At 42.8% G+C, this 16257-nt stretch overlaps 1 protein-coding gene across 1 annotated transcript in view; it reads left to right on the top strand.

Annotated features, from left to right (window-relative positions):
* Nucleotides 1–800: 800 nt before the first annotated feature.
* The window catches only part of Gpc3 (glypican 3), a 336736-nt gene continuing 321279 nt past the window's right edge, over nucleotides 801–16257 (top strand). Inside the window, exon 1 of the mRNA XM_034485703.1 lies at nucleotides 801–1422. Within this exon, the coding sequence (XP_034341594.1) occupies nucleotides 1251–1422 (172 nt within the window). The 5' untranslated portion in view covers nucleotides 801–1250. The remainder of the gene's footprint in view (nucleotides 1423–16257) is intronic.

The raw sequence follows: 16257 nt of genomic DNA, 5'->3' as shown, positions 1-16257 counted from the left end.
CTTCTCAAAGAGGCATTTGATTCTCAGAGAAATGCATTTCCAATGGTGAGAATTAAGTAAAAGAAACGGGGATTGGCATTCAGGAAATCTTCCAAATAGGGTTCTACTCAAGGCAATGAAACAGACTATCCATGGCTCAATTAATTTAATCTGTAAAATGATTTCTTGAATGAGTTACTCTCACCAGCTACACTTTGCTTTATGAGGGTCGCCCATGACTATCCTGCAGATGATATGATTCACCTACAAATCAGGATCAAGTGTCCCCCACCACTCTTAATGTTGTGTGGTTCTAGTGAATCAAACCCAGCAAGCTACAAGGGCTTCCAGACCTCTTAGGTACAAAGATGAGGCAGGCTGTGAAATCCAGAGGTCCCCAGCTGCTCCTGAACGTGACTATTTGTGGGTAGGCTTTGAGAGCTTGGCCAGAGCTGCACTGGGAAAGAGTTCCCAGGAAGCCTTCTCAGAAAACAGAACAAGGAGAGGGATTTTGTGCTTAGGAAACCTTGTGTGGGCTCTGGTGGCCAGAATGAGCTATATCTGGGTGGGAGAAGGCCTAGGGTCGAATCGGGTGTGTGTGTGTATCTAAATCGCGGGCCTCCACTCCACTCCAAGGAAGGATGGAGAGCTTGCAAAGGCTGAAAGGAAAAGCCCTCCCGGCTGTAGGCCGAAGGGAGGCAGGAAGGAGGAGTGAGGCTGGGGAACTTCTCCCAGAGCCAGTCAGAGGGGACTGTTGCTGGGAAGCCAATCAGCGTGCCTGAGCCTGCAGCCCCTCTGCAGTAGTTATGCCAGAGCGCCCAGTGTAGAGCAGCGGCGAGCGAGTGGCAGGGCAGGATTGCTAGGAGCCACCGCACACGCTCCTTAACCTCTTCCCGCGCCTCTCCCGCCAAGGCTTGCCCGCCACCTTGGTAAACCCAGTCTCCCTGCTAAGCTTCTCGCCACGCCCCGCATCCCGCAGGCCAGCAGCTACTCGACCCCACGCTGTCCTCCAGGCTGCGCGCCTCGCCTCGCCTCGCCCCGCCCCGTCCCTCCTCGCCACGCCCACAAGGCTCCGCCCCGGGCCGCCCCGCACCGCCAAGCTGTTCCCGCCCTCGCCCAGCGCCCAGGTAGCTGCGAGGAAACTTTTGCAGCGGCTGGGTAGCGACTCGTCTCTTGCTCTGCAGGGCTACTGCTAGACTTGCTGAGTCTCGGGACCGCTCCGGCTCTTACTGCCACTCTCTCGTGCTTTCCTCGCTCTCCGAAGAAGCAGGATGGCCGGGACCGTGCGCACCGCGTGCTTGCTGGTGGCGATGCTGCTCGGCTTGGGCTGCCTGGGACAGGCGCAGCCCCCGCCGCCTCCAGACGCCACCTGTCACCAGGTCCGTTCTTTCTTCCAGAGACTGCAGCCCGGACTCAAATGGGTTCCAGAAACCCCTGTGCCAGGTGAGTAGGGGGTCCCTTGAGCATTCCCCGCGCACCGTGGAAAGCCAAGGCGCGCGTGGTGGCTCTTCCCAGAGCGCGCTAGCCTGGCGGGGCCGCGGCGGCCGTGCTCTCTGCTGCAGGGTACCTGGGAATGGTCGCTGTGCCTGGGGCCTGGACCATCTACCGAGGGAGGGAAGCAGAGTATGGGTGGACTCTGTCCACATGCCCCGGGCTCACGCTGCTGTCAGGAAATGTGCAAGCCAGAGCAAGGAACAGCAGAGATCGCCTCTCTAGCGCCCATTTTTGGGGAGGGCGGGAAGGTGGGAGCTGGCTCCCCTCTGATCCTAGCAAACCGGCTTCACGTTGTGAAGCCGGTGACTCGGGAATTTATCTCCCTTACTCGCACGTTCTACCTTAGCTAGACCCGCAGTCCTGGCCATACTTTCTCCCCACGGTGTCCCCCCCCCCCCCCCCCATGCTTTCCGTTCCCTACTCTGGGTTCCCGAGGCTGGCCGGGCCCAAGTGCAGGCAAAGTTGAACACAAATCTTTGAATCTTCAGAGGCTAGTGAAGACACAGTGAAGGAAACTTTTGAGTAGGAGGGCCCTCCAAAACGTGGAATATCGAGCCTTTTCCTTCAGAACAGCTTCCCTTATCTAGGTTGGCAAATCTCTTTAAAAATCAGCGGCTCTGGCCTGCGGAGCACGAGTCCAAAAAGGATTTAACTCCTCCCCCTCCCAAATTCATTTGCCTTGACAAGCTGGACCCCGAAGAGAAGATTTTAGGCAGAGGAAAGTTTCAGAGCGCCTGCCTTTTGTTCTACGCAATCAGATCATTTTGTAGGGGCGTATTTGAACCTTAGCTGAGGGTGCCGCTGTCAACAGATGAATATTAATGGCCTTATGTGATTGACTGTCCAGCGGTTGGGCTTTTAACGCCTGCCTTAGAATCCAATCCGGACAAGTTGCTATACTAACAAACAATACGGGCAGGAAGAATGGGTTTCGTAAAGATTAATTTTTCAGAGGTGCGCCGGGAAGAAAGCAGCCGACCGTATTTGCACACTGAGACGCTTGTGGCCTCCAGGCTCTCTTTTCGAAGACTCGTGCATCCAGCTAGGCGCGCATCCCGCGCTTGGGAGACATTGGGAGCAAGCCTCGCCACAACTTGGCTGGTGGCTCTCAACAAGTCAGGGAGGCGGGCCGGATCGTTGGACCAAGTTGTGAATGCGTATGCGCGCCTTGTGGGCGCTGCCAGGGAGCGTTCACTGGCAGGAGGTTACCTAGGCAGCCAGCGCGCCCTCAGCCTTTTCTTTAGGTTGATGAAAAGAGGCTTGCGAGCCTGCTGTTTAGTTGCAAAGGTAATTGGTCACCCTTTTTTGGTGACTGAAATACACTTGCGCATATGTTAAATATTGCCTTGCAGGATATCGCTCTAAGGGAGGGTAGAACTACCTCTTCCACTGTTAAGTCTTAATAACGTACCACGTGGGCGTGTGCAAGAGCTGTAAGGGGCAACCTATGAATCAGTTTTGCAGAGCTGAAACAACAGGCGAATCTCTCTCCCCTGGAAGTGCCATGGTAATTAGATTGCTAAGGCTCGAGAACACGCTTTTGTTGATAATATAAAAATTGGTCCTTACAGGCTGAGCCCCCACAAGATGAATTGGTCCAGGATTGGGGTTGGGTAGTATTTGGCTGATGCGAAGTGAAATAAAATGGTGCTTCAAGAAGGAGAACAGAGAAAAGTTCATTTAGATACTCATTAGCAATCCCCTTACACAGGCATGCGTGCACACATGCACGCGAGTGTGCGAACACACACAGAGAGAGAGAGAGAGAGAGAGAGAGAGAGAGAGAGAGAGAGAGAAGAGAGAAGAGAGAGAGAGAGAGAAAGAGAAGAAGAAGGAGGAGGAGGGAGAGAGAGGGAGAAAGAGGGAGGGAAGGAGGGAGGGAGAGAGGGAGAAAGGGAGAGAGAGAGAGAGAGAGAGAGAGAGAGAGAGAGAGAGAAGAGAGAGAGAGAGAAGAAGAAGGAGGAGGAGGGAGAGAGAGGGAGAAAGAGGGAGGGAAGGAGGGAGGGAGAGAGGGAGAGAGGGAGAAAGGGAGAGAGAGAGAGAAAGAGAGAGAGAGAGAGAGAGAGAGAGAGAGAGAGAGAGAGAGAGAGAGAGAGACACACACGCGTGTGTTAGCTTGCGGTTCTCTCCTTCCCCCAGCTCTCTGGCTGCCTGCCTCTTTGCTACATCTGTATAAAAGTATTGGGAAGGCCCACACACTGTGTCTATGAGAGTTGGCTAGGGCTTGTTTCCTGCCTTGCGTGCTTCCAGCCTAAGGATGATCATACTTATAGAGCCTTATTTGTAATAGAGATTTTTTTCCTGTATTATTTCTCAAACTCTACAAGGAAGCACTTTTCTAATTTTTTCCGTATAAACCCAGCACAATTCATTTCAAAAAATTAAGTGGTGCCTAGCACCTTTACATGGCAGACATGGAAAACAAGTCCCAAATTCAAATATGGTGATATCCATCCAGCTACCATGTACTGTGGCGGTACAGCTGTCAGATTCTCAGGCCTGAAACAAAACCATTTGTCTTGAATTTTAGTAGGGTTACTATGGATGATGTAGATATCGAAAATATGATAAAATCCTAATGTTCATGTGTAGAAAGAGCTCATCAGTATTTCAGAGAAGAGATGATAATGGCAGACCGAATACAATGGCAAGTGCATAATTTCAAAGCGAATAAATGTGTAATTTGCTGCTGTCGCTCACTGGTTAGAAATTGAAAGAGAGCTGCAAATTATTTGATAGTTATGAACCATCACGATGACCGCTTGACTCCCCCTGCCTCATCCACATCTACAGTTTTAGCCATGTTCAGTTTGTCTGCTACACTGTGTTAACTGCATTAATGCTTTCTTTGTCCCAGATAAAATGAGATTCGGTCCCCACTCAGGAAAAATCCTCAAGAATGTCCTGTTTCACGTTAAGGGGGTGCATTGGGGATTGACTGCTAACTTTGGCCATTAGCAGAATTGCGTTAGCATGGATAAGGTACATTTTTTATGTTAATACGGATGAGACTAAATGGTATTTGAAATCAGCCAGCCTAAAAAATAAATCACTGATGCTGAAGGAGTACCTCAGACTTCTACAAAGCTCATGTAAACCCTTCCAATCGCATGTTTCATTTCTTTTCGAGTCTTCACAGGCACTGGATAGCCATTCTAAATAGCATGTTCCCCAAATCCCTGAATCTCTTCAGACCCCACTTTTTTTTTTTTTTTTAAAGGATTTGTAACTTGGAAAGCACTACAGATGGAAACCAGGCACACAGAGTTAGCATTTGGCAGGGAAATCCATATAACTGACTTTCAGTGCAGCTCTTTTGCCCTTATTTAATTTAGAAAAATTCAGAAAAAAAAAGCCAATGAGCTCATAAGTCTAGATGTTTATTTTGTTTTGCTTAACCTACCCACAGGCACAATCAAGAATGGATACAATTTTAGGCAAGGGAAGTGAGCTAGTAATCAGACAATGATGTTTCCAATTGTCTCAAGGGAATGTTACAGAAGTCTGAAAAAAAAATTCCTCTAAACAAAAATCAAGTGTAATTCACTTTATGAATGCCATACAGCACTTTTGTGGGGGTGGGAGTTGCAGGGGTCGGATGGGATTGAGAAAGTCAAACAAACCATGGTAGTGTTGCAACTCCCCTAAGATGGAGAGATCTTGTCTTGGAGAGGGCCCTGGAAAGTGCTAGAACTGATCCAGAAGGCCAAATGCACCTATGGGTAAAAGGCAGCCTCCAAGAGCCAAGATCACTCGGAGTTGCTTGAAATTGATGAAAGAAAAAAAATACAAAGGACAATTCTTGAAATAAAGAGCTTCTTTTAAAATGTGAGTGCATTTGTGTGTGTGTGCCTGTGCACGCATGCGTGAGTGTGCGTGCACTGTGAGAACTAGCAACTATATCTGTGTTGCCAGCTGTGGTTCCCCAATTATTTTGAAACAACGGGCAGTCCAAATGTTAGGAGAGACAATGAGAACTGAGAGGTATGGGAGAATTTTTTTTCTCTCCTCTGAGATTGCACTAGACATTTGGATGAGCAGGTGATTTGTCAAAACTTTTCAAAAGTTTGTACTGCTGTGTGCTAACTTTGAGGAGTTTAGAGAATTCTTTCAGATGTGCTCTGAATATATTTAGTGCACAAATCCTGACTGAGAAGTATTTAGAAGGAGCAATCATTCTGATGTAGATGGCGGATGACTGGTGGGGCTCCTTGGCAGGCTCTGGTTTAGGTGCTGGGGGTGCAGAGAGGAGTAAGATGCAGTCCCCTTTGTCAAGGAGCTTGCAGTAGAGTGGGGGAGCACACAAGTAAACAAGCTTCCCAGGAAACTTGTAGGATTAAATAGGGTGAAAGAGGCTAGAAAATACCTCCAGGAAATTGGCTGAAATGGTCACAATAGGCAGCCTGGGCAAGGGAAAAGAACAGAAGAGATGAAGTGGGAGATAGGGAGAAGTCTCTTAATAGAGTCTCCATCTTAAAAAGACACAGAAGAAGGTTTTGATGGGTGCTAGATGACACAGATGGTGTCAGTTTTGCAATGTGTTTTTTTTCCTTACGGGCTAGTAGATTGTATCCAATATTTTGATGCAATATTTTTGAGCATTCTGTTGCTTCCATCTTTAGAGTTGCACTGTTTGCTGTTAACTGTAGCCTAGGAAAAGATTGCTTATTACCAACCTGGGAGAAGAGTCCTGGGTTTGTCTCCTATGAGACAAGACAGAAAATATGTTTTCTCTTTAAATGGCAGCTATCAACGACCATGCCAACTTTAGTGTTTGATGCCTATACAAAAGCATGGGTCTTAAGAAGGATCTTATTACTCATTTCTAAGAAAATTGAAGATAATCACTTATAACTTGTGCACACGATACATCATTTGGAAAGAATTTCACTGGGATCATGTTGCTCAACTGAAAAGTTTTGGCGTGCTGAATTTGTACATTTTTGTGAATGCTTCCTTTTACTCTGATCTCTAGCTTTTTTTCTGCATATGGTTATTTGTATGTTTTAGATTATAAGCTTCTTAAAGGGAAAGCTCTCTGAGCAGTGTTGAGCACAATGCTACAGTGCCATACTGCATTTGATTGATAATTAACAAAAAAGAATTTCTAGATTATTAAGTATTTTATATGAACTTTCAAATACTTTCTCAAGCTTATTTTAAAAGCTTAAGCCCAATGCTATGGCACACTCTTAGGGTATGTAGATAAACTTTGCAGTCTTTACATATTTTGGCTGTAGACAGATCCAGGCTTATTTCAGTTATCTGCTGACTCTTAATAACTGGTTGGGCTTATTAATATTGAATACCCAAAGAACAAATTGAAGTCAGCAGCATTGTTATGCCCGGATTAGTATAGTTAAAGATCAACAATTATTATAGCACATAAATCAAAGGACCTCTCCTAAATCAAGTCCTTTTTTAAATTTAATGTCAGCTAGACTTTTTGCTAATGTTCGTGTTGCTATATTTGAAAGTCGAGCTAAGAGATAGGCACAGATCTGTTGAAGTACCTCATGGGTTTCTGTAACCTGGGATCAGAATTCCTGTAGAGGCTCTACTCAAGAGACCGTTCCAAGAGCCAACATCTGTTGAGCCCTAGCCGACTTTGTAAATGGGTTTGATGTATTTGGTAATCTAGGGTCTAACAGGAAGTTAGCATGAGCAAAAATTCCCTTAGTTATTTGCCCATATATAGCATCATGTCTGGCTTGAAACAGGATCTCTAGCACTCCATTAAGAAATGAACACCAGAGCTGGAGAGATAGCTCAGTGGTTAAGAGTACTGACTGCTCTTCTAGAGGTCCTCAGTTCAATTCCCAGCAACCACATGGTGGCTCATGACCATCTGTAATGGGATCTGATGCCCTCTTCTGGTGTGTAAGCACTCATACATTAAATAAATAGATAGATAAACAAATCTTTAAGAAAAGAGAAATGAATATCAGAAAATCAAATCCAAGCCATGGTTCCCCAGCCTGGCTTTAGACAGCATTGAGTAACTGGGAATTTACCTCCTAAACTATAATGGCAGAGAGAACACAGTTTAGAAAGCAGTGTGACAATGGCCATATCAGCAGAGAAAAATGCATTTTGAAATTCTGTGTGTGAGCTGTAAGGCACCCACTTGGAACACCTTGGGCCCATGCAAAGACTTTTTTGAATATACAACTAAAGAAGCTTTACTTTTTTACTTCAAATGAGGGCAACTAAGTATTATATACACGTATGTTAATTATCAGAAAATCTTGTTATTTAAAAACCACCACCACTACCAACAACAAACATAAATCCAAGGTGATTACGAAGAAAGACATTTTTCACATTGGCTTCTCTTTGTGTGGAGATGGACAAAGCCACATTTGAGAATTTGTATTTTTCTTCATGACGGATTCAATGCATTGCTAGTTTTCTGAACAGTTAATTACTTCTAGGAGCTGAAATTGTATTTATATGCCAGATTAGGAAATCTACTCAGCTCTTTGAAGTGTGCTTAATAGGCTTATATTGATAAATAATTGATAGAAAAGGAGATGAAATATAGGTGAAAATGGTGATAAGAGAGAACAGGGAAGGCAAAGCCATTATAAAAGAAAGTTCTACCCGTTGCATGCATCCATGCACTGCAAGACGAAGGTTGTTCATTTCTTAACAAAGGTTAGAGTGCTTAAATCATTATTTTTTTTAAACTTTCCACAATGGAGCACATGTTTTTTATAACCTGAGAAGGTGGCACAGGTTTAGGGCAAAGTTTCAATTGATCCTTTGGAGTCTTCCTTTTGAAAATAACTTGAAATCCTGGTTACAGTAACCACGAGGTACAGTTTCACAGGTATTCCTATCACAAGCCCGGTATCTCCTCCATTAGGTTAGGGATTATATGGTATTCATTTTTATGTCTGCACTTAGTGTGAACAATAGGTACTAGTATGTATTTACTGACCAAATGAATGCAGTTGGAATGTACTAGAAATATACAGTTTCAATAAAGTTAGTATTTAAGTATTGATTTAATTTTACTGGGTTTTAAAAAAAGGAGTCACTTTTTCAGGTTAAAAAAAAAAATCCATGTTACCTATAGGTAAGTAAAAAGAATGTTGGTTTAATTCAGTTGCTTGGGCCTTCATTCCCTGGAAGAAGTAGACTAGCCAAATCTTACAAGAGGGGTAAGTATTTTGTTCTTGTTTCCAAGGCAAGTCTAAGTAATTTAAAGGTAAAGTTATACACATCTATACATTCATGCATTTTCTTTACTTTATAGAGCTGTTGAGTTTTGGTTTATGACAATATTGCTGCCCAGTATCAGTTAGAGAGGTGCAATACTGTACCTGCTGCTCACCATGCTGCTTTCTTATAGCACACACATTAAGGTGTCCTTCCTAAAACAAAGTGATTAGAACTAAGTTCGTCCTCAGTGTTTACTATTTCTTACTTATGCCAGTAAGATTGACATTGTGTTTAAAAGGACGTATTCCAAAATATGTCTCCAGGACGAGAAATTGTATATGGTAGAATAAAATAATTTGCATTGTTCCTTTCTTAATTCCAGTTTTGTCCCCTCTCTCCCATCACTGCCTGCTTAGTATTGATACTGTGTTTCATGACATCCTGAGAGTCTCTACTGCTCTTTATAAACCTGGCTTTGCATAATTGAAGCTGAGGGGAAAGTGGTGAAGAGGAAGAGTTAGAACGACAGACATAGGGAGGAGATTAAAAGCTCACATTCTGGTACATATCAGAATATTAACTAGCATAGAACAGACAGAGAGAACTGCAAACATCTCAACATGGAGTTTTGCAAGTCCATGCATTCAGGGATAATACAGAGAGACAAGTGCACCACTAGACAAGTGCATTTGTTGCCCAGAGTATTTACCCGTACTTCTTACTTTGCATCCATGACTTTGAAGTATATAAGGAATTCTCAACCTCATGCTGTTCACTGAATGCAGCAGCCATATTTGAATTGTGATCTCCTCTAGACTGGTGAGTACAGTGACTTCTACAGAATTATTATTATTATTATTGCAATTTATGACATAGTTAACCAACATGTGATCTAAAGGACTTGACTACTGTCCAGCGAAAGCTTGCAATGGGATGTAACTAGAGAATGTTTCTCTGAATGCATGGTTGTCTAAAGCTGGTTTGCAGAGGAGAATGAAGAAAGGATGATGGAGCTGAAACACTGGCTCTGGGAGTCCTGTTGGCTTAAGGAGATTGAAGAGGAGGTGACACAGAGATTTTCTTGTGGTGTTACTTAAATGGTGGTATTTGAATATGTATATGTATGTATACATTATACACTTATATCTATACATTATTATTTTGATAATCAAACTTAATTACACATATTGCTTCACCTCAAATTTGTTGTTACTCTTAGCAGTGGGTAGACTTTCACAGTCATAGCTTATATTTGTGATTTGAAAGCTGTGCTTTAATATGGCTCATGTCTCCACAACACAGCTACTCATAAAGTGTCTGCAGCTTCTCCATTCCAGGAATGGGCCTGGTTCCAACATGCATGTATGTGCATGTGTTCCGAGTGTATTCTGCATATACACAAATACTACAGCTACAACACAAAGCAGGGTGTGTCCAACCTGTTGTTTGTGGGTCATGCACACCTATGGCCTAGTTTAGCTATGAATGCAGCTCAACACAAAAATTGTAAAATTACTCAAAACATTATGAGATTTTTTTTCATAATTTGATCATTTGAATCTTGAGCATGAACTCTGTAAATGATGACATGTTGTCAGAACATCAAAAGGTTGGACATGTCTCATGGAGGATGAGCCTAACTCAGTGGGAAGAACTAAGGGATACAGCATTCCACAGATCTAGGAAAATGTGTTTTACTTACATTAGCCCCAAATTGTTGCTGTACTGCTTGCCCCTGATATCACAGACCTACTGCTTAATTATCAGGTTTCATCATTTCCCCAAGGGTGGAGATGTAATCCTCATTAAGTAACTGCAATCAGCCCGTACTATGTCTCAGGCCCGTTCTGGAGGACTACTTCTAGCATTGCTCCAAAGGCACTTTCCAAGCTAGATTTCTGAAACAATTAAAAAAAATAGTGCTGTTGTGTGAGGCATGAGAGAAGTAGAGACTTATGACAAAAGGAAGAACTGGAGAGTATGAGGACCTGAGTTCAAATCCCCAGGACCCATGTAAAGCCAGCATGATAGTATGCACATTCAATTCCAATGCTCCAATGGCAAGATAGAAGATTCCCTGGTAGCTGGAGGGCCAGCTAGCTTGACATATGGAGCTGTCAACAATGAAGGTACTCTGTCTTAAACCAAGGTGGAAGAAAAGGTACATGAGGCTGTCCTCTGACTGCCACACAGAAGGCTTCACTCTCACTAGGCATGCTTGATGGCTTGAGTTTAATCCCTGGAAACCACAGAAAGATAGGAGAGAAGCAAGTGCACAAAGCATGTCTTCCAGCCATGGCCTGTGTCACACGATAACACCCACATACCATATACCCACACATAATAATGAGGTGGGAGAGGCTACGGGTATATTTTCCAGTGGTCTCTAAACACCTGGGCTCAAATTCTTGCGTCTCAGCCTCTCTGAGGAGCTGAGACTAGAGATGCAGCACCATGCCCAGTTTAGAAGAATATATTTTAAAAGATGAAATAATGAGCTCAATTTTGGACAGACTGAGTTTGTGGAGCACTTTTAGCATGGAGGTAGAAAAAAATCCCTGCGAGGTAGTTCAGGTTGTTATTTGAATCACACAATAGAGAGCAATCGAGGCTGGGGATACATATGTAGGAGTTATCAGTATATAGATGGTAATTAAAGTCCTGGGAACTCACCAGAAAGGTGTGGAGTTCAGATGAAGCATAGTTGGGACACATCAGTATATAGGCTCAAGTGGTTCCATGGGTGTGGATGGCATTTTCCAGGCCTTTGCATGGGATGTGTTGTAAAATATATTTCGTTAACATCTGGTGATTAAAAAAAAAAGCAACAACAGCTGGCTAGAAGGTACTAAACACCCAAATGTACATACACATGGAGGGGGAAAGAGAGATAGAGGGGGAGAGTGAGAGAGAGATAGTGGAGATATTATATTGTGTGTGTGTGTGTGTGTGTGTGTGTGTGTATCACCACACCTTGCCATTTGAAAACTTTGTTTCCATGTATCTCATGTGTACACAATGCAAGTGCTGATGAAGCACCTCATTCATTCCAATATGGAGGCATTCTGCTCTTCCCCAAGTGGGGACTCCCCTACTCTGTAAGATGAAAGCTGTTACACTATTTTGGGGAGATCTGGACTAGATTCCATGCAGGCTAGCCTCTGAGACATGTGGTTCTAAGCAAAGTCTAGGGATACTTGTAAAACAGGGTGATCCTTCTTTCTTTCTTTAAAAAAAGAGTTATTTATTTTATGCATATGAGTACACTGTAGCTGTCCTCAGACACACCAGAAGAGGGCATCAGATCCCATTACAGATGGCTGTGAGCCACCATGTGGTTGCTGGGAATTGAACTCAGGACCTCTGGAAGAGCAGGCAGTGCTCTTAAGTGTCTTCAGATTTTTGTTTCTAAGTGAGGAAAAAGTGAGGTGTCCTTAATTTCTCTGTTGTTTAATAGGGTTGCCTTCACCAGGGTTTCTACTTTTATTTTTAAAGATTGCTATGTTATTAATTTGTTCAAGTGTATGTCTGCATGTGTTAAGTATGCACTTGCCCTTAAATACCACAAGAGGGCATCCGGAGCTGAAAATACAGGCACCCTGAGCCACCTGATGCGGGTGCTGGGAATTGAACTCCAGTCCCTGGGGAAAAAACACTAAGTTTTCTTAACTATGCCTAGTTTCTACTTTCTTCCAACACATACTTGAAAGTCCTTTGTTTTTAGTAGATTGGGGGGTGGGTCATTTTTAGGTTGGTTGGACTGTTCCCCCATATGGGACTATCATAGAAAATAACACCTACCCAGTACTTACTGTATGCCACTTGCTATCTGGGTAATTTATCACAATATATAAAGCCAACCTGAAAGGGAGGTGGTGCATGCCCATTTTATAGTTGGAAAAACTGAGACCCAGAAAGGTTTACTTTCCCACAGTTTGTGTAAATGGTTGCACCAGGACTGAAATCTATATTTGTTTTATTCCATCTTTAATGCTCTTTCCACTGTATCCTTATCCTTTGGATTGTGAGGGAAATAATATAATGTACATAGAAAGTTTTGAATGGAATTGTCATATTCCTTTTCCTTTTGAGATATTGTACATTCTAGGTGTTCTATTTGATTTTGCCATTGCTTGTCCAGTCTGTTCATTGTATCCTTTGTTAGATGTGGGTGCTCACTGCCATGTGTCCTCTGTGCCTTCTCCATTGTCTTTGCTTACTGATGTACCCATTCCCCATGACTTCACTATCATGTTTCAATGGTTTCTACATGTCCTCTTAATTTGATGTCTCCCTTGCTGTCCAATTCAGAATCTCACAGTTGTCTGCTAAATATCGCCATCAGAAAGTCCTTAGTGCTTCACCTTACACAGAGCCAAAATTACTCACCCCATCATTTTTGTTTCCTGTCTCCACTAACTTCCTCATAAGCTTCTACATTTCTGGAGATGCCTTTCCTTTTTGACACAAAGACTTGAAGCCTTGGCATCATCTTTGATTTCTCATACCCATATTAATTGGCCAAATCCTGAAAATCTACATACTGTCTCTTGCTCTTATCTCTTTGCCATACCATATACGCCTTCTATTTGTAGACAGCAGGATTCTGAATCATTACTGAGACGATGCTACAGTTGTCTGTTGGCTAAATCTTATAAATTCCTTGCCCATCATCACTGCACAGTGTAGTCTTACCTACCTTCAAATGTCTCAGTGCAGTGCCATTTTTTCATGACCCTCCCCCTGATTTCACATCATGAGATGCAATTGTTCCTTGTTTGTCCCATGCTGTCCTATAACTGGCTCAAAATCTGCATTTTCAGCAAGGTCTCCCAGTGATTTGTATGTGGGTTAAAAGTTTGAAAAAAAAAAGCTTCTGAGTGCAAGTTAGATGAGGGTAAGAACTGTGCACTACTTGTTAAAAACATAAATTAACATCTTAAACATAAATTAACATCGTTGTCATTTTTCACATCTGTGCTTTGCCCATTCATTCAATGAAGTGGCCTTGGGGACCTATATATAAGGTATGCATGGGGGAGTGGGAAAAGAAGAATGGAGGAAGGAGAGAGGGATAGGGATGACAGATTGGAGGAGAGGGAATAAAGCAAAGAGAGAAGGAGGAAGGAAAGCTGAAGAATACATGAGGATGAGATGATGACCTAGCCATAGAGAGAAGTGGGGAGAGCTGAGCATCCAGGAGCATCTCTGAGTAGCTAATAACTTTGTGACTAGTTTGGGGAAAGCCTCCTTTGTGGTAAAAGTTAGTCTAGGCCTTGCCCTAATTCAATGCTATAGCCTGGAGCAAGTATCTCCAGTCATGATTTTGCTTCTTCTCTAGGGGGATAGAATGGGTGAATGGTTTCTGGCTTTTTTTCTTTTGCTAGCTTTCTGGGGTCTATCTTTTCTGGTCATTCCCATATGTCACTGTACAACTTGAAAGGTTTCAAAGAGCCATGGAAGAACTGTACTCAGTGTTTCCAACAGATCCTTCTATTTTCAGAAACAGATTTTCTGCTTTGTTTTCAAGCATCAAAGTTTATTTCTGAAATAAAGGTTTATTTTCCCCACTGTATTCTGAAGGTTTTCTACAAATGTTAATTTCTGATATCTAAGTCATTTCTTGACTTTGAGATTTCAGTGCTGTGGGGAAATTTAATAACATCACCTAAAGGGTTTTTTTTTTTTGGGGGGGGGGGAGTGTTTCAAAAGCCGCCAGACTGGTGTTTCTTTGTTCTTTGAAGAAGTAGTTTGCCTCATTCAAAAAAACCTGAAGGTGACAGACGCTGGAATCCAGTCATTTAGAGTCTTCCTTCAACCATCATCCAGTTTTATTTTTAAGTTTGGTCCTAAGAGCACTGACTACCAACTGTCACTCAGGGATAAAATTTCTGAAAATCTCACCAACACTTCATAGATCAGTGCTAACTGGCAGTCTAAGTTACTTAGCTAACACCCCATGGCTAAGGGAGACAAGGGGCTTTACACACCTCCAGATCACAAGGGCCTTCCTTCATCTGTCTCCTTTCCTCTGCTTCCCTTCCATCCTCACATACTCCATCACCTGCTTATAATTTAAAACAGAAGGTGTTTTATGGTTTGCTATATTTATTGAGTGGTTTTGTATTTCTTGTTTTTCTAAAAAAATAGATGAGTGTCATGTTTTGTATTTTTCTCTGTGTTTGGTTTTAAATTGCATTTCCTTTTCCTATAGCTCCTGATTTTTCTCCCTTCTCTCTCCCTCTCTTCTTGTCCTCTGCCTCCTCTTCATATACCTGTGCCCAGTGATTCTGCCACATATTTGGTTTGGGTACCTGGTTACTTAATTTTCTTAGGATATTATGAAAGTCTGTTCCTTATTTAGTTTGGAGGTGAAGCACTGTAAAATGTCCCTCTTTCGAAGAATCATGAGTATTTAAAATGCTTTTTGTGTAGACAGAACAAGGTTACTTATATTTGATGAGTAGCTCATGATTTATTGTATAGTTGACATTATCTCTCACTTTATCATAATTCTCAGTGAAGGTGGTTTGCATTTTTTTCCTAGGACTCCCTCTCTTTCAGGGCTGGAGAGATGGCTCACTGGTTAAGACCTGTGTGCCCCCCCCATGCCTTTTTTTTCTCTAAAGATAAAGGAGCCACTTTGAAATCCTGCTAACATCTGTTAGAACTAACACCTACCTTGTAGGTTAACCAAATTACAGTCTGCTTCTCCCTGATGACCTTATCACATTTCAGGGACCCCTTTTCACTTGTGGGGTTCCATTGTTCTAGTCTCAACCCTGGCTTCAGGTTTGAGATTGTGTTCCAATTGGACTGCTCTTTGATACTGTTTCTTTGTCTTTATACTTATGGGGATCTTTTGTGTGTCTTGTATCTATTATCTCTTCCAAGCTTGGCCAAGGTTATGAGGTGATGCACTGTATGTATAAATATTTAATAAGATAAGTTAGACAAAATGTGCTTGAAGATATTTTAATCTTTCTCCTGTCCCCCTCCTCATAACTTGTAGCTTGTCTCCCTCCCTTACCAACCCCGTGTGTGTGTGTGTGTGTGTGTGTGTGTGTGTGTGTGTGTAGAGTCAACAACAGTTGCTTTAATTCAGATGTTTAGATTTGTAGGACATTTATTTACACTTTGCTTGATGGACACAGGAGAATGCAAGCTTTCGTGTCAACCAGGACTATCGAAATGGTAGCGCCATGGCCATGTCACAGATAACATTAGTCTCTTGTCCTATTTTTTTTTTCTAACCAGTTCCCTAAATTCCCCTAAACCAGAAGGTTTGAGGTATGAGATTGTGTGTTTTTAAAGAAAATATTATGGATAAAGACTAATGTTCTCAAGTCAGGAAGAACAATTAGTACCATTCATTAATCAGGGACCATGTTTTGACTCTGGGTCTTGGCTAGGAAATATAAACTGTGAAAGTCACACATATATATGAACCTCAGGCAAATTTATGACTTGTCAGCCTTTTAAGGTTAAATTCTTAACCCCAAATCAGGGCTGGCTTTATATGTGGACTCCAGCACATTCCTCTGGGCCACTGCGTATGCCCCTCCCCAGGCCTTTGCTTAACAGCAGTTCTTGACCTAATGAGCAAGAGAGACAGCA

The sequence above is a fragment of the Arvicanthis niloticus genome, chromosome X (genome assembly GCF_011762505.2).
Source record: "Arvicanthis niloticus isolate mArvNil1 chromosome X, mArvNil1.pat.X, whole genome shotgun sequence".
In the NCBI taxonomy this organism is placed as follows: Eukaryota; Metazoa; Chordata; class Mammalia; order Rodentia; family Muridae; genus Arvicanthis; species Arvicanthis niloticus.
Note: the sequence above shows the minus strand (reverse complement) of the source record. Positions and strands in the feature narration are given on the sequence as shown.